At 55.4% G+C, this 22,648-nt stretch overlaps 2 protein-coding genes across 8 annotated transcripts in view; one reads left to right on the top strand and one right to left on the bottom strand.

Annotated features, from left to right (window-relative positions):
* Positions 1-586: 586 nt before the first annotated feature.
* Positions 587-7,780, top strand: MPND (MPN domain containing). The gene is made up of 12 exons (XM_023747843.1): positions 587-593; positions 875-1,134; positions 2,429-2,561; positions 3,113-3,197; positions 3,369-3,465; positions 3,717-3,789; positions 3,870-3,946; positions 5,130-5,298; positions 5,387-5,457; positions 5,560-5,649; positions 6,329-6,421; positions 7,525-7,780. Exons 1-12 carry the CDS (start codon positions 587-589, stop codon positions 7,609-7,611), a joined length of 1,242 nt encoding a protein of 413 aa, XP_023603611.1. The 3' UTR covers positions 7,612-7,780.
* A 350-nt stretch (positions 7,781-8,130) lies between these two features.
* Positions 8,131-22,648, bottom strand: part of SH3GL1 (SH3 domain containing GRB2 like 1, endophilin A2) — a 47,676-nt gene continuing 33,158 nt past the window's right edge. For 2 of the 7 annotated variants that reach the window (XM_023747847.1, XM_023747848.1), the window contains 9 exons: positions 13,411-13,479; positions 12,968-13,096; positions 12,002-12,145; positions 11,431-11,605; positions 11,087-11,245; positions 10,680-10,783; positions 10,072-10,187; positions 9,849-9,905; positions 8,131-9,432 (listed from right to left, as the gene is read on the bottom strand). In XM_023747847.1, the coding sequence (XP_023603615.1) occupies positions 9,236-9,432; positions 9,849-9,905; positions 10,072-10,187; positions 10,680-10,783; positions 11,087-11,245; positions 11,431-11,605; positions 12,002-12,145; positions 12,968-13,096; positions 13,411-13,433 (1,104 nt within the window). In that variant the 5' untranslated portion in view covers positions 13,434-13,479 and the 3' untranslated portion in view covers positions 8,131-9,235. Of the gene's footprint in view, positions 9,433-9,848; positions 9,906-10,071; positions 10,188-10,679; positions 10,784-11,086; positions 11,246-11,430; positions 11,606-11,917; positions 12,146-12,967; positions 13,097-13,410; positions 13,480-22,648 lie in introns of those variants that run through there. The other 5 variants (XM_023747845.1, XM_023747846.1, XM_006107100.3 and 2 more) reach the window with 4 other exon arrangements.

Here is a 22,648-nt window from a genome sequence, read left to right on the forward strand (position 1 = left end):
GCGGCGGCGGCGGCGGCGGCGGGACGGGAGCAGGGGGCGGCGGCGGGCCGGGGGGCGCGCTCACCAGGCGCGCGGTCACCCTGCGGGTGCTCCTCAAAGACGCGCAGCTGGAGCCCGGCGCCGGGGTGCTGTCTATCTACTACTTGGTGAGCTCCCCCCAGCCCCCCAGCCCATCCCAGCAGGGGCAAGAAGGGAAACTGAGGCCCAGAGCTGCCTTGCAGCAGGCAGAGCCTGGGAATGGGGAGGGGAAACTGAGGCACGGAACATCCAGACCCAGCACGAGCCCAGAAGGCCACCGTTCATCAGACACCCCATTCTGCAAAGGAGAAATTGGGGCTCAGCGAGGATACCACTGCTTTCTTGGCTGTGTGACCTCGCTCAACCTCTCAGTATCCTACTATTCTAGTCTCCTTACTTGTAAAATGGGACTTTTCCCCCTCCCATGGGGTTGTATGAGAATTAAATGAATAAAGCGCTCAGCAAGGTGTCTGCTACACAGTAAGTGCTTTGTGTTTGCTCGTATTACTATTGTTGTTTGGTTTGTGAATGGTACAGTTTGTGAATTGAGCACCTGCTGTGTACCAGCATGTTAGGTATTAGGGACACAGCAGGGATAAAGACAGACCCTGTCCCTGCCCTTTGGGGGTTCACAGTAAGGGGAAGGGGGATAGACACATACTTGGGTGGTTTTGATCCAAGCTGGTCAGGACTGTGGCAGTGGACACAATAAGTACAGGGAGGCACCTAAGATGGAAAGCTTCTTGGAAGGGTGCTGAAGTGGGAAATTGGGTGCTGAGCCCTGGGAGCAGCACTGGGTCAGGGAGGGCTTCCCGGGAGGAGGGCCTTGGTGGGTTCCAAGTTCCCGGGGCCCCAGCCAGCCCACTGTCGCTGCAGGGGAAAGAAAGTTCATGGGGGGCCCTGCAGCCAGACGGGAGGATCGTGTGGCAGGAAACAGGGCAGGTGTTCAACTCACCCAGCGCCTGGGCCACCCACTGCAAGAAGCTGGTGAACCCGCCAAGAAAGTCAGGGTGTGGCTGGGCCTCCGTCAAGTACAAGGGCCAGAAACTGGACAAGTACAAGGCCGCCTGGCTCCGGCGACACCAGCTCCACGTGCCTGCAGCTGTCGCCGATGAGGTGCGTCCTTCGGCCTCCCGGATTAAGCCTTAGACTTCGTCATATGTAAAATGGAAATGGTAATAGCAGTACCATGTGTATTAGACAAATTTAGGTCTCTTAAGTATGTGTGTACATACCTGGCTGGCAAGTCTTAAATCTGTGGGGCCCCTGGCAGGATGGAAACTCAGACAGGAGTTGGTGCTGCAGTCTTGAGGCAGAATTCCTTCTTGTCTGGGAGGTCGACCTCAGTTTTTGGCGTAGACTGACTTGGATGCTGGTCCAGGTGGGCGATGGTGGGGCGGACCAGCCCAGCCATTGAGATGGAGACGTGGTCAGGTTCTGACTAATTTTGAAAGTGGATCTGATGGGATTTGCTGATGGATTAAATGTTGGTGTTAAGAGTTTTGTTCTGAGCAAGTGGGTAGATGGGGTTGCTGTCATTGGAGATGCGGGGATTTGGGAGGAGTAGGTTTGGGGGGCTGGTCGGGTGCATCATGGCTGTATTGAGTGGGAGCACCCCCTGCATGGTGATGTTGACGGACAGCGGACCCTGAGTCTGGAGCGCAGGAGAACTCCAGGATGTAGACAGGTCCGTGGGTATCGTTGGGGCATGGGCAGGATTGGAGTCCTGAGAGTAGACCAGCCTTTCCTGAGGGAGGAAGCCCCAGGATCCTGCCCTAGGCAACAAGGGAGAGATGGGAAGGCTGAGGGGACCCTGGAGGGGGACAGGGAAGCTGGGTGAGTTCAGGATCCCTGAGAAGTTCCCAGGAGGATGGGGTACCAGCTGGGTCCGATGCTGCTGGGAGGGGGAGGAGGACAGAGAATGAAATGTGACTGTTGGGTTTGGACACAGAGAAGTCACCTTGGTGAGGGAGGTTTAGGAGAGAGCAAGAAGAGAGGTTATTGAGAGAATTAAATAACATAATCCATGCAAAGTGCGTGCTTGCTCAATGGAGCAACTGAGCATATGCTAAATTCTTTGCACACATTAACTTGTTTCACCCTGACGCCAGCCCTATTGGGCTAGAGGTCATTGTGCGGTTTTACAGGTGACCATAGAGCTCAGATAGGTTAGGGCGCTAAAGTCACACAGCTTGTTCAGGATTCGAACCTGTGAGACAGGCACATGAAGGAGCTCAGGTCTGAGCAGGCCAGAGCCTTAGACCGCCTCTGCTCACTCCCTCCCTCTAGCGGACATCTGAGGCAACGGCAAGGACCTAAGGGTCAGGCAGGCCAGCAGTCTGGGTGGGACTTGGGGAGGGTGGAGTGCACCCAGCTGAGGGACCCGCTGCTGTCACCCCCACCCCGCCAGAGCCCAGCCAGTGAAGGGGAGGAGGAGGAGCTGCTGATGGAGGAAGAGGAGGAGGAGGTTCTGGCAGGGGTCTCAGCAGAGGAGAAAAGTCGAAGACCACCTGCAAAGGGCCCCTCAGAACCTGCCCACCCTGGTGAGAGGCGTGAGGGAGGGGAGGAGGCAGGGTGGGCGACATGCAGAGCTCAGGTGCAGGAGGAGGCTGTGGACGGGTATGGGCTTTCTTTTCCTCGGTGCCTCCAAGATGCCTGGCTGACTTCCCAGCCCACTAATTTCACTCTCACCGCCTAATGCTGGATTTCTTGCTCCCACTGACCAATTTCTTCCCTTTTTTTTTTTCCACTGACCAATTTCTTAATGTGCTGCCCAATTTTTTCACCATGCTGCCTGCTTTCCTTGTTCCCCAATAGGATTTCTTTGCCCGGTTGTCTGATTTCTAAACTTGCTCCCTAATTCCACCTTCTCCCCAACCTGGTCTTCTGAGGTCCTCGCCTGATTTGGGCCCTTCATCTGATTTTAAATCTCCGTCCCATTTATCAACCTGCCGCCTGATTTCCCAGTCCCGCTGCCTTATTGTTAAGGCTGCCTCTAGGGTTTTTTTCCTTCTTGGGTTGTCCTGTCTTTGATTTCCAGTTCCAGGCTGGGGAGGGACTGACGCTGCCTTTTTGCCTTACCCCAACCCCGCAGAGGCCACGCCCCTGGGGAAGCGAGTGGAAAACAAGATCCGGGTGCCAGTGCGGTACTGCATGTTGGGCAGTCGCGACTCTGCCAGGTCAGATATGTCCATGTCCCCCACACGAACCCCAGTTTACACGAGCTCTTGCTGGGGTGGGTGGAGGAGTAAGGCGGGGGCAAGGCCTCAGATCCTCAGAGCTGGCTGGGGGGAGGGCTGAGGAGCCAGCCTAGGGGTTCCTGAAGCTGTGGGACCCTCGGGCTTCTGCAGGAACCCCCATACCCTGGTGGAAGTAACATCCTTCGCAGCCATCAACAAGTTCCAGCCGTTCAATGTGGCCATCTCCAGCAACGTGCTGTTCCTGCTGGTGTGTGCCTTGTGGGTCAGGGGCTCCCAGGTCTGGGCAGAGGGCTGGGTGCTCTGGAGACAGATGGGGTCCCTGGAATGTCAGCTCTATGTGCGTGGGTACCTTGTCTGCTCATAGGTGCTCAGTCAATGTTTGGGTGAAGGAGGAGGTGGGAGGGCTGGCCCCTGTCCATTACAAGGGCCCTGGACTCCCACTCCCAGGATGGATTGGGGCCGGGTGTAGCCTATGTCTTCTCATGTACCTCTTCCCAGGACTTCCACAGCCACCTAACTCGCAGCGAGGTCGTGGGGTACCTGGGGGGCCGCTGGGACATCAACAGCCAGAGTGGGTAATTGGGGCCTAGTGGGCAGGGGGATATTGGGGGCCGGGCCAATATTCACGCCTTCTCTCCCCGCTCTGTGCAGTGCTCACGGTGCTGAGAGCCTTTCCCTGTCGCAGCCGGTTGGGGGACGTGGATACCGGGGCCACTATTGAAGAGGAGGTGAGGGGACACACTGGATGGGGCATTCTGAGGTGGGATGGGTGCACACAGCTGTTCTTGCAGCTGGCGAAGTCAGTGCTCAAAAAATGTGCAAATGAGCATGTGTGAGCCCTTGCCCCAGCTGACACCTAGTAAGGGCTGGATACATTTTAATGTTTTGTTTTTTTTTAATCCTCACTCACTATTTTTTTCATTGATTTCTAGAGAGAGTGGAAGAGGGAGGAGGGGGGAGAGAGAAAGAGAGAGAAACATCGATGTGAGAGAGACACACCGATTGGTTGCCTTCCAATGGAGGTACATGTACCTCATGAGGCCCAGAAATCAGGATTTTAAAAAGATTCCCAGGTGATTCTAATGTGCAGCCAAGGTTGAGAACCACTGCCTTAACCTATGTGCCCTTGATTGGGAATCGAACCCGAGACCCTTTGGTCCATGGGTGGACACTCTAACCACTGAACCAAACCAGCAGGGCTTAACTGCCATTTTATTTATTTATAAATATATTTTTATTTATTTCAGAGAGGAAGAGCTAGAGAGATGGAAGGAGAGAGAGAGAAACATCAATGATGAGAATCATTGATTGGCTGCCTCCTGCAAACCTCCACTGGGAATCAAGCCAGCAACCAGGTCAGGACACATGGAACCGTGACCTCCTGGTTCATAGGTTGATGCTCAACCACTGAACCACCCCCATCAGGCTGCCATTCTTGATGTTTTCCTAATGGGTCTTAGTATGCACCTGGCTCCGTGCTCAGCGCTCTACACCCACCTTCTTGTGTCTCTCAGGGATAAGTGAATGGATGTTGATTCAGCGAGAACTGTTCTCTCTGCCCCTGCTTGCCTCCACTTGCTGCAGGCATTCAGAATGCCTGTGCCTGCTCAAATGCACGCATATCCACCTCCTTAACTGTTTATTGAGCATCTTCTGTGTGGCAGGCATTGTAGCAGGAGTTGGGACACAGCAGGGAAAATCACTTTTTGCCTTTGTTTCATGACAGGTGCATCTTTTTTATGTTCTTGTTGACCATCCCCCAACCGGACTTGTTAGGGTGGGCGCAGTCCTGGTGCACAGCAGATACTCATTATGTGCTGCTCTCAGGTGGAGCTGGTTGGGAGTCAGGAGTACAGCAAGGCCGGTAGGGCCCCAGCTCCCCGCCCTCTCCAGCCCTGCCTCTGTCCCCAGATCTATCAGAGCCTGCTTCTGCGGGGCCTGTCCTTGGTGGGCTGGTACCACAGCCACCCACACAGCCCGGCGCTGCCATCGCTGCAGGACATCGATACGCAGATGGACTACCAGCTGCGGCTGCAGGGCTCCAGCAATGGCTTCCAGCCCTGCCTCGCCCTGCTCTGCTGTAAGTGCCCCCTGGGGTAGGTGTGTGTGTGTGACTCCTGGACCATGAGCCCCCCAGGCCCAGCCCCTCTCTCACTCTCCTCCCACAGCCCCTTACTACTCTGGCAACCAGGGCCCAGAGTCCAAGATCTCCCCGTTCTGGGTGATGCCACCCCCTGAGGTAGGTGGAGCTCCTGGGGGAGGCCAAGGGTCAACGTGCTGGATGTGTCACGGGGTGGGAGGCTTGGGGCGGCTGGTGGTGACTGGCCCGTGTCCCTGCCAGCAAAGGCCCAGTGACTACGGTATCCCCATGGACGTGGAGATGGCTTACGTCCAGGACAGCTTCCTGACGAATGACATCCTCCATGAGATGGTGAGCTCACTCCCAGGTGAGGTGGGTGCAGCCCTCCTCATGGGGCGGGCCGGGTCTGAAAGGGCCTAGCTGGGCCTACAGGACAAGGTCTGACTCAGGCAGCCGTGGCTGAATGTGCCACCAGGGCCCTGGTCAGGTCCCTCTTCTGGAGATAACCACCTGTGTCTCTTAGCACGCAGTCCCAGGTCCTTGCAGCACCTCCCTCACCCCCCAGGCCTCCTAGTTGTTCTGGACACACCAGGGATGCTCCCATCTCGGGCCTCTGCACCTGCCGCTCCTCTCCAAGGGGAGACACGTGGAGGACTCCAGGTGTCAGCAGGATGGTTTATGCCTGTGGCTCAACAGGCATTTGAAAAACGGAGCTAGTTCATGACACCTGTGGTTTCAGGGTATCGTTAGTGAGGCTAAAGCAGGGGGCTGTCAGGCCTGCATGATACCACGTTCGGCGTGCCTCCCTCAGCCTCTCGGGCAGTTCCCTCTTCCTGAGCTCCCTCCTGTCTACTGGGTGGGCTCCTCCGTGGACTTCCTTGGTGAGCGGTGTTGTCTGCTGGTTGCATTAGCCTGGAATCCTTCAGGATAGGTGATAGGTAGCGGCAGCGCCGTCCTGCTCACTGCTGGATCCCAGTGCCTGGCGTGGGGAGGCGGGAGTGAGGGGTCCCAACCACCCCCTGTCCTGTAGATGCTGCTGGTGGAGTTCTACAAGGGCGCCCCGGACCTGGTGAGGTTTCAGGAGCCCTGGAACCAGGAGCACACCTACCTTGACAAGCTCAAGGTAAGACTTCTACCCCAAGTCCCATGTGAACCCCTCCTGTAGGAAGACAGCTCTTGGGGAGCACCCAAGAATACACCCATGGGCAGCTTGAGAAAGATATTCCCTAACTTGTTCTCTACAAAAGTATTCCAGCTGGAAATGAACAGTGCCAAAAAGCCTTGTTTTATCACGAGGGTGGGGGTGGGAATCACCATCAAAGTGGAGATGAAACGTTAAAGTCCTGTAGACTCCCAGACCCTGGGACAGCCCCGCTGAAGCTGCGCTGGGCCCTGCTTCCTTCCGCGGCCACTCACACACAGAGGGTGTGCAGGGTTCTGATCTGGTTTAGAGTCTTAAGAGCTGCTGGTGTTGTGAACGTGCACACTGGCCCCCCAGGTAGTGGGACATTTAAATTAGGCATTTATTGGCCTCCGGTGTGTGTCTGATTTATTTCCTGTTTGAAAGTCATCCTTAGATATTCTCAACTTTGCTTTGTATAGAGAAAGTTTCACACTTTTGCTTGTTTTGTTCAAACTTTTATTTTTTGCTAATCCTCACCTGAGGCTATTTTTTCCATTGATTTTTAGTGGAAGGGAGGGGGTGGAGAGAAACATGGATGTGAAAGAGACACATCGGTTGGTTGCCTCCCACACGCACCCCAACCTGGGGCCATGGATCAAACCTGCAACCCAGGCACCTGCCTTTGACCAGAAATTGAACCCGAGACCCTTTGGTGCCCAGGCTGATGTTCTAACCATTGAGCACACAGGCCAGCTGTTCAAACTTTTAAAGAAAACAGTAACCAGGGCTTAATGTTGTTCCTGGTCACCTCCCAGCCAGGCACGGGGCTGCTGGGTGGCGCTCAGCATGTGGCGAGTGGGATCCAGGCTGGAGTGACAGCAGGATTTGTAAAGTGCAGATGACCCCCCAACCCCAACCATTAGTCAGCTGGGTCTTGTTACTCAACATCCCTTTTGTTAAAAAGAAAGCATTGCTTTAGGGATACCACCGTGTACCGTGGGTAGGCGAGCCCGTCTGCCATGTGGCAGCGCTTGGGCCTTGGGGGCGAGGCCAGGCCAGGCCTGCCGGACATAGTCCTGAGGCGCCAGGCCTGCTTGTTTCAGATCTCCCTGGCCAGCAGGATGCCCAAGGACCAGGGCCTGTGCCATGTGCTGGAGCAGGTGTACAGCGTCCTTAAGCAAGGGAACTGAGAGGATCGACCTCTGAGGACCTGGGAGGCCTCCTGGGCAGACTCGGCACCCCCCAACCCCGGGTGAGGGGAGCAGGTCGAGAGGTTTCGTTCATGACTGTGTTGCTGTGTTCCTGCGGGACTGCGTTGTTCGATGCAGGTGCTCACAGAATAAAGGAGAGAAGCAAACAGCCAGGCCTGTGTCTCACCCTGAGGGGGGCCTCCTAGCACTTGCTGCTGGGCACAGGCTGCTGTCTGGCAGTGGAGCGCTCATGCAGCCGAGTGTGTGGACAGTGCTGGACCCAACCCCAGCCCTGTCTCTTCCTGGGGCTGTGAGGAGGGGAGTCTTGGAGACATACCTCCCATGCCACTGAAGGGTGAATGACAACCACCCTTCCTGGGCTTGCTATGGGGCAGGTGCCCACTCCAAGAGTGGGTAGGTGGGCAGCTGTGTAGGCCCTGTCCTGACCAGAGACCCCTTGGGAGGGCTGTGGATGTCCCGGTGAAGAGAAGGCCTGCCCCACACCACAACCAGGCAAGAGACTGTAGAAAGAGACGTTTAATACTTCTTTTAAAAAAAAAATCAGGATTACATTTCCTTCTGCCCTAGACTGACCAAGGCTATGCTGCTTGTCTTGGTCCGGATGCCTGTGTCTCACCCACTCATGATGGTGGGGGGGCCTTGGGGACGAGCAGAGCCTGGTGTCATGGGGGCTGTGCAGGGTCACTGGGGAAGGGAATGTGAACCAGGCCCGAGGTCCCCCGAGGCCGATTTCAGATTAGGCAAGAGGCGAAGCGGATGCAGGGCTGGGGCCCTGCTGGTCTGGGCAGCTGCCTACCTTGGTCTGGAGGAGACAGCTGGGGATACTGTCAACAGGGGGAGGGCAGCCAACGTGGGATGGGGGAGGCCCTGTGACCCTCCCGAGCAGCCAGGAGTCTGGCAACATTCACTCATCAAAGCCTTTGTGCTTGACCTTCAGCAGAGAGGAAGCTGGGGGCTCCCATGGTCCCGTGTATGGTGTGTCTGTGTCTATGTGTCTGTAGCTGGTGGTGGCAGCTTGTGCCAGAAATGGTCCATGTGCTTGGTCAGGGGTAGGGTGCGCATGGGTGTGTAGGGCTCAGCACCCTGCAGCTGAGGACAGGGCCTGTCCTTAGGGGACTGGGCTCCTGGGTGAGGCCCTACTAAGCAGGTGGCATCTGTGGGCATGCAGGGGCCTGAGGAGGAGTTCTTGGGGGAATTTAAAAGCAGGGTGCTTGGACCACCCCATCACAAAGACTTTCAATCTGCTCACAATAAGGGCAGGTCAGGGTGGGCCAGGCCCCAGTGTGGAGGGGTCAGAGGGCATGTGTGTGTCTGAGTGAAGGGGACCCGCCCACGGTCCTGGAGGGGCGGGAGGAAGTTAGTGTTTCTAAGAGCACCTTAGTGTTAGCCCCCCTCAGGGCGGGTGGGGAGGGGAGCCCCCACCACCTCGATGGGTGAGCACTAGTGTAAACAGGGCCCCTGGCCTCTCCGATGGCCCTGCTGCCTCGAGTCCTGGTGCCCTGGGAATACCTCGGGAGGCCCTGGGAGGAGCACTACCCTTGCTGTGCTTCGGGCCGAGTGGAATACAGGCGATCTGGACGGAGAGGTGAGCAGGCCCACGCTGTCACTGAGGCAGGGGCACCAGCACCTCCACGTAGCTGAGGGGGAAGAAGCCCGACTGGCCATGGAGCATGCCCTCGTACCAGTTCTCGTCGATCTGGTTGGTCAGCGTGATGATGTCGCCCTCATGGAAGCCCAGCTCCCCATCGTTCTCGGGCTCAAAGTCATAGAGTGCCTTGCAGCTTGGCTGGTCCAGGGGCGCTGGGGGTGGGCAGGGTATGGGTGTAAGGTCTGGGCGTCCAGCTCAAACCCCACCTGCTGCCTCGCTGTGCCTCAGTTTCCCCTAAGGAGAGCTCCCCAGGGTTGTTGGGAATAAGGAACAAGTGACACACACACGAAGGATGGAAAGGGTTCTGTGAGTGGTTACCACAATGCTCCTGGGAGGAGCTGGGGGCGCACAGTGGCATTAGGATGCCCAGAGCCCACCCTGGACGCTCACAGCGGCCTGTTTTCCAAGGGAAGGCTGAGGCCACAGAGGCAAGAACTCGGCTCCTTCCCTGCTTGCGGGCCTGAGGAAACCCCAACAGGTGTGTGCTTCTACCAGATCGGGGGAGGCAGAGAGACCCTCGCAGGATAGACTGGAAGGCACTGTTATAAACCGAGGCGGGGACACTCACGCATGCTCCTGCTGGGGGTCCGTACGGGCTTGTCGGAAGATCGGAAAGATGACGAAGCTGCTTGCAAACAAAGCACACAGGTGGGCTGAGAGTGCTGAGGTGGGGCCTGGTCCCATCTCGGGCCCCTTTTGCAGAGGGCTGGGATGGGGCAGCAAGCTGGGGCTGCCCCACAAGGGGCCTGTCTCTGAGGCCCTGGGAAAGCACAGCCCCTCCAGCGCCTTACCTGAGATCTTGGGGGCCGGGAAGCCCCCGTTGGACTGCTCAGGCTCTCCAAGGTCAAAGCTCTCCCGGGGCTTGGGCTTGTATTCACGCTTGGGGCGCGAAGAGGCTTCCCGCATCCTGCAAGTGAAGGGGGAGGTGTGAGCAGACACAGAGCCTGCATCATGAGCCAGGGTGTCAAGGCCAGAGAACAACACCCCCCGGCCCCAAGCTGTTTTTGCTGCTGCCACATGGGCAGTGGGACCCTGGGGAGGCTGTGAGATGGACACAACACACAGGGGAATCCTGGGGGACCCCCTGGGCCAGATCCCCAGACTAGGGCATTTTTCAGGTTGCCAAGTGGCCCCACCAGGGAACCACTGCCAACGAAGGAGAATGGCAGTGGAGGAAGGGCTCCTAGGGTCTGCCCTGGGTAACCTGCCTCCCATCCCCCTCAGGTTGTCTCCTGTCCCACCGCCACTCCACCCTCTCCTTCGGGACAGGACAAGCCCGAGGAGGTCCTACTCCCTTGTGGGATCCCCACAGCCCAGAGATTATGAAAAGCCAGCTGCCAGCCCAGGACCCCACAGCCACTAGGCCTTTCCTGGCCAGCACAGAAGGGAAGGGGCTCACCTTCGCTTAAGCTTGCTGGCCAGCTCGTCCAGGATCTGCACGGCCTGCCGGTGGTATTCCAGCTGGGCATCCACCAGGGCAGAGAGCTGGCTCACCTGCTCAATCTGCAAGCAACCAGCCAGAGCTGAAGAGGGGGCTGTCCTCTAACTCCCATCTCTAGGCCACTTCCTGCAAGGAGCCTTCCCAGACTGCTCCAGGCACTGGGGCCCGGCTGACCTTAGAGCTGCAGCTGGAGAAGGGTGAAGGGCCCAAAACACCGAAAGCCTCAGGGTGCCAGTTGCTGCCCACCTCTGCTCCTTGCTCCCCCTTCATTTCCTTCACCTCCTAAACCGGCACTGAGCCCTTGGATGCTGGCATTGGTTTCAGGGGCTTCCCAAGCAAGGGTAGTCCTGGGCCCATGGACGTACATCAGTCTCCAGGAGGTTGTGCATGCTGGTCTCAGCCACCTCCTTGGACTCTTCGAACTTCTCCAGGGCCTGGCGCAGCTCCTCATCGGGGATCTTGCCCTGCCGCTTCTTCTTATAGTCAAAGTCCAGGCGGCGGCCCTCTAGCTTCTTCAAGTGGTGCTGGGGGCAGGGCGAGGGTCACATTGCAGAGCCCCCAATGCCCTGCAGCCCTGCTCGCAGCAAGTATGCACGGAGGTGAGCCGAGAGGGGCCCAGGATGGGAAGAGGCTCACTGAGCGAGGGAGCCATGTGGGACCCCTGAGGGCTATAGGGGGTGGGCATGAGGGACAGGGCGTCAAGGCATACCTGGATCTCCTTCAGGTCTTTGTCGCACAGGTTCTGCAGGGGATCGATGAAGTTCTGCTTGACCTCTATGTCCAAGGAGTCCTTCACCTCTGCCAGGCACTTCATGGACTCCCCTGCATCCAGCAGGGCGTCGCCTGTGGGGGTGGGGGGTGGGGAAGAAGCCATCACAGGATGCCTGTGGGGCCAAGACACCCCCAACTTTTAAAATGACCCCACAGCCAAGGACTGACCAGAAATCAGAGCAACAGACCATCACGTCTGTTCCTGAGCCAGTGGCCTGGGGCTGGTAATGACAAGTGTCAAGCAACCTGCCCCTCTACACTCTCAGAAGGGACCAGATTTGCCCTGAACGCGCTGTGGCGTGAGGGGGAGGCCTTCCCTCAGCCTTAACACTTTAGGTGGTGCTGGGATTCTCCCTCCCCCCGTGGGACCAGCCAGCACTAGAGAAGATTCTGGAGCTATGGGAGGGAAGTGCCCTCCTGCTCACCAGTGTGGGGAAGCTCTGGCCTTCCCTCCCTCAGCCTGGCCGCCTGCCCATGCAACCTGCTGAGGCCGTCACGGCAGCCCTCACCGAAGTTGGACTCGCCACCCAGCTCCTTCCCGTGACGAATCATGCACTCGCCCAGCAGGCCCTCCGACTGCGGGTAGCCAGGATTCTTCACCTGCCCACGGATCTTGGATACCGTGTTGAGCATCGTCAGCTTGGCCCGTGAGGCTGGAAAAGAATGGGCCGGGTGGGCATGTGGGTGGTTTCTCCAGGAGCCACCAGGCCTGTGCTCAGCTAGCACTGCCCCTGCCCTGGGTGCTCCTGCTCTTCCCCAAGGCCCACGTATTTCTAAAGTACTCCCTTGGCCCAAGGCACTTGTTGCCAACCAGGCTATGAGGCCCCTGAGCAGGCCTGCCCTACTCTGTTCTTGGCCACGAAGGATCATGGGCCGTGGGCAGGAGAGGCGATGGCTTTTCAGGAGCCCCAGGGCCTCCTCATCCTGGAGCATGGCTCTGACGGGGACCCTCCCCTCAGTGGCGCGGTGGAGCAGCACGCTAGAGAAGTGGTGGTGGCAGGTACGGGCATCCCAGACATGGATATGCTCCTACCTCTGCCCACTTGGGTCTGTCCCTGGCATAGGCCTTGAATGGAGACGCCTGGGTTTGGTACCTGTTCCACGTCCACTGCCTCCTGCTATAGGAACTAGCATTTGGATATTCCTTGAGGGAAGGTCCCCACTTCCCTCTCATCCTAAGAGACCCCACTTCATGTTCCAAAGGCGAGCATGTGGCTGGTGCCTGACAAACTAGGATGAACACCCAATTCAAATTGACCCAATGAATCGGCTGGGGTGTTGGTTGGGAGGTGCTCTTTTCTGCTGGGACTGTTAGCTGCAAAGGTGATTTAAGGTTGGGATTGACACAAGGAATGAGAGCTGCCAGATGAAGCAGAAAGGAAATGCATGACCCCAAGGACATCCTTTAGGTACCTGGACCCAGCCATGCCTAAAACCCACCTACCCCATGACATTTTAGTTTTGTGATCCCTTACGTTCCTTCTTCATGCTGTGGTAACCGGAAGAACTTGCAGCTAGCTGGTGCCCCTACCTGGGTTGGGCTGCAGGTATTCGATGGTTCTGGCCAGCACTTCCACCACAGCCTTGCTGGTAACATCCACCTTCTGTAAAGAGGCAACATGCGTGGTTTCAAAATCACGGGGTACCCAAGGCCAAACCAGGGGCCCCTGAATAACCCTTGCCCTGCTCCCCAGTCCCTGCCTGCCTCGGAGCCCACATAAGAACTACACGCTGCTGTGAGGGCTGCCTGGCCTCCCTGTTCATTACACCATGTCCCCACTGTTGCCTGCCCAGGGCTAAGGGACACCTGATGCCTCTAGTCCATCCTGATAAGCCTCGTCCTAGATGTCAGAGCTGGGCCTCATGAGGGACTCGGTAAATGGTGCCAGACATTAGGGCACACCACTCTTCCCATTACCTTCTCCATCTCTTTGAAGTCATCGTCAAGCTTGGTCCCTTCAGCCCCTCCGACCTTCTCGCTGACGAGCTGGGAAACAGAAGGTAAAAGAATGAGTCTCAGAGGAGGAGGCCCCCGGATGCCTTCCAGCCATGCCACGTCCACTGCTGGTGGGAGCTCACAGGGTCAGGATGTGCATGATAGCTTCCCAGAGATGCTGAACACAGCAGCCAATGGCAAGACGGGTGACCGAGCACACACTCCAATCCACACGCTCCTGTAATGAAGGCGGGGCTCCTTCTCTCAGTAGGAATCTCAGGGGTCACTAGGTATGGCAAATCCCTCAAAATGCATGCTCCGGAACGGGCGGGGGGAGGCTCCTGAGAGGCGAGCAGGTTTGTGGTGGAGAGGAGGTCCCATGGCTGAACGAACACGGTAAGTGTCATGTTTGACAAGAGCTGAGGGAAGGAGAGGCTTGCCTTGCTCGGGCCAAATGTTATGCTGCCTGGAAGTCATTTCTCATGGACATGTGTGGGCACACACATCTGAACAGCACTCTGGCATGCTTAATCACACACAACCCCGAACAGCAGTGTGTGACATGTTTAATTTCTCATGCTTAATCACAGATACTTGCTCTGGCCTATGTTTCTCAGTGGTTAGAGCATTCCCTGTGTGCCAAAGGGTCACAGGTTCGATCCCTGGCCCTGGTTGGGGCACATGCAGGAGTAAACCAATGGATGTGTCTCCCTCACATCAATGTTTCTCTCCCCCCAACTCTCTAAAAATTAATTGAAAAAATATCCTCGGGTGAGGATTAGCCATAAAAAAAAAAATCAGACACTCATGCACGCGTGGCACATACACAGACACACTCACTCCATTTCCTAATGGCTGGCAGCAGTTTCTGCTCACACATGAAAACCCCTCCCAGGGCTCCTGAGGACACCCAGCGGCTCAGTCTAAGGGAGCAGCCAGGTCACTGACATGCAAGGGCAGGCCCGCCACCTTCTACCTATGTGGTCCTGGGTCATGGGTAAGCGGCTTCACTGGGCCTGTTTTTCTCTGTGAAATGGGGTGACAGATAGGCACTCACGGGACCATGTGCCGGCTTCTGTGGCCTCCTGCATGTGTGCTCAGGAGTGTGCCTGGCAAACAGTAAGCACTGGGCAACCACACTGCCTTCACCTCTGACCACTGTTACTTTCCCCACGTGTGTCGTCCCTCCATGGGGACTGAGCAGAACGCCAGGCCAGGCCTAGCCTGTTCGTATCCTCCCGCCTCTCCACCAAGAGTTAGAGGGAAGTCGGTGGTTCTCAACTTGGCTAAAGCCAGGGAGTCTAAGAAGGAAACAGCACAGGTGAGAAAGGAGATCAGTACAGGGGGGAGAGGGGACAGGAAGGGGGAGGGCAAGAAGGAAGCAGGGCTGGTGTGTGGGGCTGACCTGGGACTGTCACCACCTGGACCTGCTGGCTGTCCTCTGTCCTCTGTGGTGCACCATCCTCTAGGGGACCTCACAGGAGAGGCAAGGGCTGCCCTCCAGCTTCTGCTAACAAGACCCTGTCTGCCCTAGGTGTTCTGGGCGTTCCACTCTATTTCACGGGGCAGTTTCACTTCTTTTGATTATGGGAAAATAGGACGTTCACAAATCCGGTGGCTGCCAGAGAGGGAAGTGAGTTGACTGCCTGACGTGAGACGCTCTGCTGGTGCACTGAGGGGATCTGAAGCCTAAAACCACACCTTCCGGGCTGAGGTCATGGGGCCAGACGGCCCCCTCAGTGTAGGCACTGAAGGCAGCGGCTCCCTGAGGGAGGAACCCCTGCATCCTCGCCCAGGCCCCTCGGAGTGTCACCTCCTCACTTCTACTGGGAATCCAGGACTCAGCTTTCCCAAGCCCTCCACACAGCTCCTCTGGTCCCCCACTCAGGGCCAGGTTTACCTGGCCATCCAGTGCTCAGGTACAGGGGAGGCCTTGGAGGAACTACCAGGCTACCTATCTCCCTACCCACCCCATTTTGGAGCTCTCAGCTCAAATCCCTCAGGTGGTGGTGAATTGCCCCCCATGTCCCTGCTCTCCAAGTCTCAGTTTTAGAACCAGTACAAATGAATGAGAAGATGACAAAAGGAAAAGTGGGCCCAGCTGGTGTGCTCAGTGGTTGAGCGTAGACCCATAAACCAGGTGGTCATGGTTCAATCCCAGGCCAGGGCACATGCTTGTGTTGTGGGCTTGATCCCCAGAAGGGGGCATGCAGGAGGCAGCCGGTCGATGATTCTCTCTTATCACTGATGTTTCTATCTCTCGCTCCCTTCCTCTCTCTAATCTATTTTTTTAAAAAAGGAAAAGTGCACCCTAACCGGTTTGGCTCAGTGGACAGAGCGTCAGCCTGCGGACTGAAGGGTTCCGGGTTCAATTCTGGTCAAGGGCATGTACCTTGGTTGTGGGCACATCCCCAGTAGGGAGTGTGCAGGAGGCAGCTGATGGGTGTTTCTCTCTCATCGATGTTTCTAACTCTCTATCCCTCTCCCTTCCTCTCTGTAAAAAGTCAATAAAATATATTTTTTAAAAATAAATAAATAAAAAGTGTGAAAACCAAAGAAGCCATATGTCAACCCAGCAACAACAACAAAGAAAGGGTACAGTGCTGAGTGTGGGGCTCCCGGGAGGCATGACCGTGGCCTAGCAGAGAGAAGACCTGAATGGTCCACAGGCAGAGCTGGGAGCCATGTATGAGTTACAAGCACCCACCTTTGGGTGCAAGGTACGGCCTTTTCTAGGGGCTGCCTGAGGATGCTCAGGGGCCAGGGCGCTCTCTGGGGAGAGGGGCCTGTGCCAGAGATGCCCTGTGCATAGGGAAGGCCACCACACCAACACTTCAGTTCTGCTCAGGTTTATACACCTTTGGGCCCAACAAGAGCAAGTATGTTGCTGTGGAAATACCATCCACGTGTAGAGTCTGTGCCCCAAATTAACAGAGCCTGCCTCTCTCACCCCTCAATTGGTACTCTCTGCAACCTGATCAAGTCCCCACCCTGCAAGAGAGGAAACAGGCACAGCGCTTGGTGGGGCCTGGCAAGCTAAGGACTGAAGCCCACTTTTTCTCTCACATCTAATGAGAAGCCAGGAACCTCATAAGCTTACTGTTTGAGACCTGCGTGGCTCGGCCCCCTCTCCCATCTGGCTGTGACCTTGGTGGTGTGTGGAAAGCAATGCCTCCTGGGATCCACCTGGCTAGTCAGAACCTGGGTCAACCAGCAGTGAGCCCCACAATGGCTGCTGTTGTAAAATCCATGCCAGTGCCAACACAGGGCCCATCCCAAGCCAGAACGTCCTCCAAGATTCTGCCTCAGGTCAGGTGCCAGCCTGGGCCCTGTGGAGCCTGCCTTCTGCAGAAGCCCTGGAGGCGCGGGGGGGGGGGGGGGGCAAGGCCGAGAAGTCACGGTGGCAGAGGCTGCCACTCGGTCAGACATGGCAGTGAGCTCTTGCCCACTGAACGATTCTTCAGTCTTTGGGAGACGGGCTCCTGACCTCTCAGACCCCAACCCCAGCAGCCCTGGCTCTGCGCTCCCCTGTGCCCCCACCTGCCTGGTGCTACCCGCATGCCACATTTCACTTTCCTCCTGGATCTCTGTTCATTTTTGTCTGTCCAGTGCCTAGTGTAAGTCCGTGAGGAGAGGCCACCCCTGCCTGGTTGGTGGCTGCATTCCTCCTGTGCTGGCACAGCTTGGGCCCCGGCAAGCGCTCAGTAACTGTGCTCCACAGAGGGCCTAGAGCAGGGCCCGCCAGTGCTGCTCTGTGACACCCTGAGCATTCGCCTGCCTGCGCCTGTCTCTTTCTAAAATCTAACTTCAGATCAGTGCTCCAGAATGGCAGGAAGTTCCGTCAGGCTGTCCACAGTCAACCCTGCTCCCCCCACACCCTTCACCCCCCACTCCCAAGGCAACCTTTGCTTTGCTGTCTCTCTCTAGAGCAGCAGTTCTCAACCTGTGGGTCACGACCCCTTTGGGGGTCGAACGATCCTTTCACAGGGGTCGCCTAAGACCATCGTAAAACACATATATAATTACATATTGTTTTTGTGATTAACCACTATGCTTTAATTATGTTCAATTTGTAATAATGAAATTGGGGGTCACTACAACATGAGGAACTGTATTAAAGGGTCGCGGCATTAGGAAGGTTGAGAACCACTGCTCTAGAGGTACCTTTCCTGGAAATTGCCAGATGGACTCACACCATATGGTAGTACTTTTAACCTTTGGGAAGAGTGTACTCTGCTCCCAACTTAGGCTGCAGACCCCTCCAGGGCAGGATGGGGTCCACAGCTCCATGTTCCCCTAAGTTCAAACTATGCTTAGACTACACAGGTGGTTGCTGCCAGTGAGAGAGTAAAAGAGGCCCCAGTTCTGTTCACGTTCCCAAGTGCCTGACACACTGAGGCTGCTCCCTTGGGAACCCCCATCTGGATGGTCACATCTACAACATGCCCACAAGTGAGTTCGAAGGGCAGACCTATTCAGGCCTATTTCAGGCTCTTGCATTGTCTGACAATGACACCTGTGAACCAGGCACCTGGGAAGTGAGCAGGCCTGGATTGGAGGTGGGCTTCACCCCACAGCACCTACATTAAGCATGTCAAACTCAAAGGCTAACACAGGCCAAATAAACAAGGTTTAAGTTTATGTGGGCTGCAAAAAAATAAAAGCTTCAATTTTCATAGAAACGTAGGTTATTTCGATAGAGACATGCTGAATACAAAGGGCTGAAATAAATAATTGTTAATATAAAATAATGAAACATTGTAATAACAAGTAATATTTTTTCTTGAACATTAATTTACCAGACACTGAATAACTGCACAAATTAATAAGCGTAACACAAATAAACCTATTTTTCTTGTTCTCTGAAAGCGAAATATTTCCTGTTGCTCACACCAAACAAGTCAGTCCAAGACTAATGACATGACAATCGGCTGCTAAAATATTCGCTGCTAGTATTAGTGGAGAGAAATGGTGCGCGTAAGGGAAATGAATGCAACATGATTATAGTAATCAGTCATTAGCGAACATTGTAGTTCGTTATTAATAATTATGTATAACAAGATACTGTAAAAATTAAGTTACGAAATTTTTATTAAAATGTGTCTTACATACTGTTATATTGACTGGGCTACAAAAATATTTGTTGTGGGCCACGAGTTTGATATGCCTGACCTACGTGATTTCTTGTTTTTTTAACTTTATTTTTATTTTAAAAATATATTATTGATTTCAGAGAGGACAGGAGAGGGAAAGAGAGATAAGACACATCAATGATGAGAGAGAATCATTGATCGGCTGCCTCCTGCATGCCCCCCCCACTGGGGATCGAGCTTGCAACCTGGGCATGTGCCCTTGACTGGAATTGAACCCGGAGCCCTACAGTCCGCAGGCCAATACTCTATCCACTGAGCCAAACTGGCTAGGGAGCACCTACATGATTTCTGTTCTCATGCGGGCCCATGGGCACTTACAGAGCATTGGCCCACGGAGTGAAGGGTACCGGGTTTGATTCCGGTCAAGGGCATGTACCTTGTTTGCAGGCTCAATCCCCAGTAGGGGGTGTGCAGGAGGCAGCTGATCCATGTTTCTCTCTCATCGATGTTTCTAACTCTCTATCCCTCTCCCTTCCTCTCTGTAAGATCAATAAAATATATTTTTAAAAAAATCACTTGGAGAAGGGGGCTGTTCTTTCAAAGACTGGCATTCTTCAGGGTTCTAGACCTTTGGCTGTCTTTGGAGAGGAGCAAGGACTGACACGCAAGAGAAATGTGCAGTGGAACAGTCTACAAAAGGAACTGAGCAGATGCTGCATGCCAAGACCCGTTAGGGCAGCCGCTGCAGGAGTGAAGCAGGAAACAAGGCAGGAGGAGCTCTACCCAGGGGTGCTGGATGGTGGCTGCTCCTCACTGGACAGGCACATCTGTAGTGGCCACTTGGTGGCATCTGGAGGAGCAATTTGGTACTGCCAAATGGACAGTGGTGTCAACCACAGGCCTCATAATTGAGTCATCTCAGCAAGAAAACCTGATCAATACCACACAGAAAATAAACTGGCCAATATATAGGCTCTGTGACCCGGGCAGACAATTCACTTTGATGAATTAAGAGTTTAAGGGAAAAAAAGGAGAAGGAGGGAGTTGGCATGGAGGAGGGGGAAGAAGGGCTGCTCGGGGCCTTGCTGTCCAGGATGGGTGCCCATTTTACGCTCAGTGTCCTCACACATTGTCCAGACATCATGCTCTGGGGGCCATGTACAGTAGTACTCCACGACCGGGAATCACCTGCGTCTGCTGTTCTCTCCTGGCCTGGACCAAATCTGGGAGCAGGCTTCCGTTCCTGCCTCCGCCTGGCTGACTTCTCCCTCCTGTCTGTGAGTGCGTGAGGGTGACACTTTCCATGCCGGGCTATGGAGCAGCCCCTTCAGCAGCCAGAGCTACAGGCCTGGGGACAGTGGCCCGGGAGTGAGACAACTTTGAAGGTCCAGGCCCAGCCACCCTCCTGTGTGGCCTTTGAAGAGCCAACACCACATGGGTCAGTGACTGGCTTTCCCTAGTGAGGCACTGGGAGCCTCAGCTCTCAGGTGTGAGCACTTCTGGCTTGTTAGTGACTGCTCTCAGGAGGGGGTGAGGTCAACACGGCAGCACTAGCCAATTGCCATGTAACAAGATGAACCGTGTCCGAAGCTGGGGAAGGGTATGAAAGGCTCTGGCAAGAGAGACAAGAACGTCAGAGAAAAACGTGAGGGGAGCTGCAAGGAGATGTAAACACTCCAACATGGCAGAGGGATGTGCTCCTGGCTGGCTGGGCTGCAGAGACCAGTGCTAGCCACACTGGACCTCAAAGGAAAGACAGGGTCCCAACGGGCAGAGCCTGACCAGGCTGGCAGGGGTGTTCTGTGTGAGTTCAGGGGCACAAGGGCCGCCATTCCTGGTCCACCCACAACCCTGCATGATATTGTTGATTGTCACGTTTACTCAAGGCTGATGTAAGGACCAGCACACCCATTTTATAGGCGAGGCAACTGAGGGATGAGAGATGGAGGAATTTAAAGTCCCTGCAACTGTAAGTGCAGGAGCTGGGAGCTGTGCCCAGACCTGCCAGACTGGACGGTCCATCATATGCTGAACCCCAAACTGGAAAACTGGTCAACAATGGAATGGGGTGAAGCCTGGGGACTAGGCGGGGCCTGTGCGGAAGTGTGTGGGCCCTGCAAGGGCCAACCCCATGTGCAGAGTGCTGGACTTAGGAGGCCCCAAGAGGCGACTATGATGATCTTGGGCAGGGCTGAGAAATTCCTGAGTTGTGATGCAGGCAAGGGGATGGGAAAGGAGGGAGGGAGAACCCGTTCGGCTCTAAATCCAACTGTGACTTCCCTCCCTTCTGGCCTCCTAACATTTGAAGAGACGTGTGCCAAATACCTCTGAGCAACCTATCTGGTTTCCATTACAGTCTCCTGTCTCGTGACTCGAGAGTCCACAACATGGGCAGGGCCCCGGATGGTCTGTTGCCAGGATGACACATGAAGCCACTGGCCTTCTCGATCTCCTTTCTCTGCTTGCACTCCTGGGCCCTCAACTCGGAAACGCTGGCCGAGACACAAGATGGTGCGCTCTTTGGCTAACCAGACTCTTTCTGGAAAGGTGAGCCAGGCATGCTTCTTGGGGAGGTAATATGCATAGTGCACTGGCTGCCCTCAAGCCTCCTGTGTCTGTCCCTGCCCGGAAACTTTCAGTAGCTCCCAGTATCGCCAAGATACTCAAAATGATTTCCCAAAGCTGAGGCCCTTGTGAATGGTTCAATTATGAAATGCTTGCTGATGGGGGCGGCACTCTGATTCCAGGCAGCTTGGAGCTCCCACATGGCTCCTGAGAGTGAAGGCCATGAGGTGCGGGGCTGGGCTGCAAAGGAAGAGGTGCCACACACGTCGAGACCACAAAACACTATTTGTGCCCAAATGAACCTTCATGGCCCAATTGGGAGGAATCGGAGAGTAGAAATCAACCCCTCAACCCAAGGAGGTGGGTGAGCAGGAAGAGTGAGGTCTGGCAGCCAGGGAGACCTCATCCAGCACACAGTCCTTAGTAAATACTTGTGAGCTGACTGGCACAGAAAATCACCACCCCTTCGATAAGCCCCAGGAGGGAGATGTTCTGACAAGTCAGAACTTACTCGGCATCCTGAGAACTCTGAAATTTCCCCCAATTTGCTGGTACTCTTCATGCCTCTAGGCACACATTTCCTTTCCACCCAGTGATCAAAGCTAAATATATTTTTAAGAAACAGCTTTGTGAACAGGAGTAGTGGAAATGATCAACCAGGAAGAAGCTTCTAAAGTTACTTTTCATGTGGAAATCCCAAACTGGGCACTGAGACCACCAGGTCAGGCCCTGAGACATACCTCCATGCCCCGAGTGTCACGGGTTTGTTAGCAACCTACTCTGACAGAAGAAGGAGAGTGGGCTTTTGAAGCCCAAAGCATTTTCCCAGAAGGAGCGGTTGCTCAGGCCTAGGGGTGGTGGCTGAGACACCAGCTCAGAAACAGAACCCTCAGGCCCCCCAGGGATAAGCCAGTTGCCCGGCCTCCCAGCCAGGGGGCGGGGCAGGGGGGCTGGTTGTTGATGTGCAGAGGAGCCAGGCACAGGGGTGTTGGTCAGACCTGGTCTCACCTGGGCTCTCTCAGTCTAGGTAGTTTGCTGCCATCCGCTGTGGTGCCATTTATATCACATATCAGGGTGGCTCAAGCTCCCCACCTCCCAGCACATACACCTCTCAGGCCTGCCTCGCTCCAGCTTGAGAACAGGACTCCAGTCTGGCAAGGGATGATAAATGCTTTGCTATCTGGAAGGCAGTGAGCTGACTGTCAACATGAAGCCTCAGCTGTGGCTTCCCTGCCTGGAATGTGCTGTTAAAATGGAGGGGTGGGGGCGGGTTTAAGCAAGAAAAATTCTCTCAAAAATCCTGGCTAATTCAACATTCTGAGCTGGATACAACACAGGCACTGGTGGCAAAGCAGGAACTGGACATTGGAAAGAACTGTCTTTAGAGGAAGTGGCGACGGCAGATGACCAAGCTCCTCGAGATATAACGAGGGGGGAGGGGAAGTGCGCAAGTACTGCCTTTCGCAGGTCCCAGCATCTGTACACAGGCTCCTCACACCGAGAGCTGAGCTGCTCCTTCAGCTCCAGGCCGAGAAGAATTCTCCTTTGCCGACAGCGAAGTC

The sequence above is a fragment of the Myotis lucifugus genome, unplaced genomic scaffold, assembly GCF_000147115.1.
Source record: "Myotis lucifugus unplaced genomic scaffold, Myoluc2.0 scaffold_1013, whole genome shotgun sequence".
NCBI lineage: Eukaryota > Metazoa > Chordata > Mammalia > Chiroptera > Vespertilionidae > Myotis > Myotis lucifugus.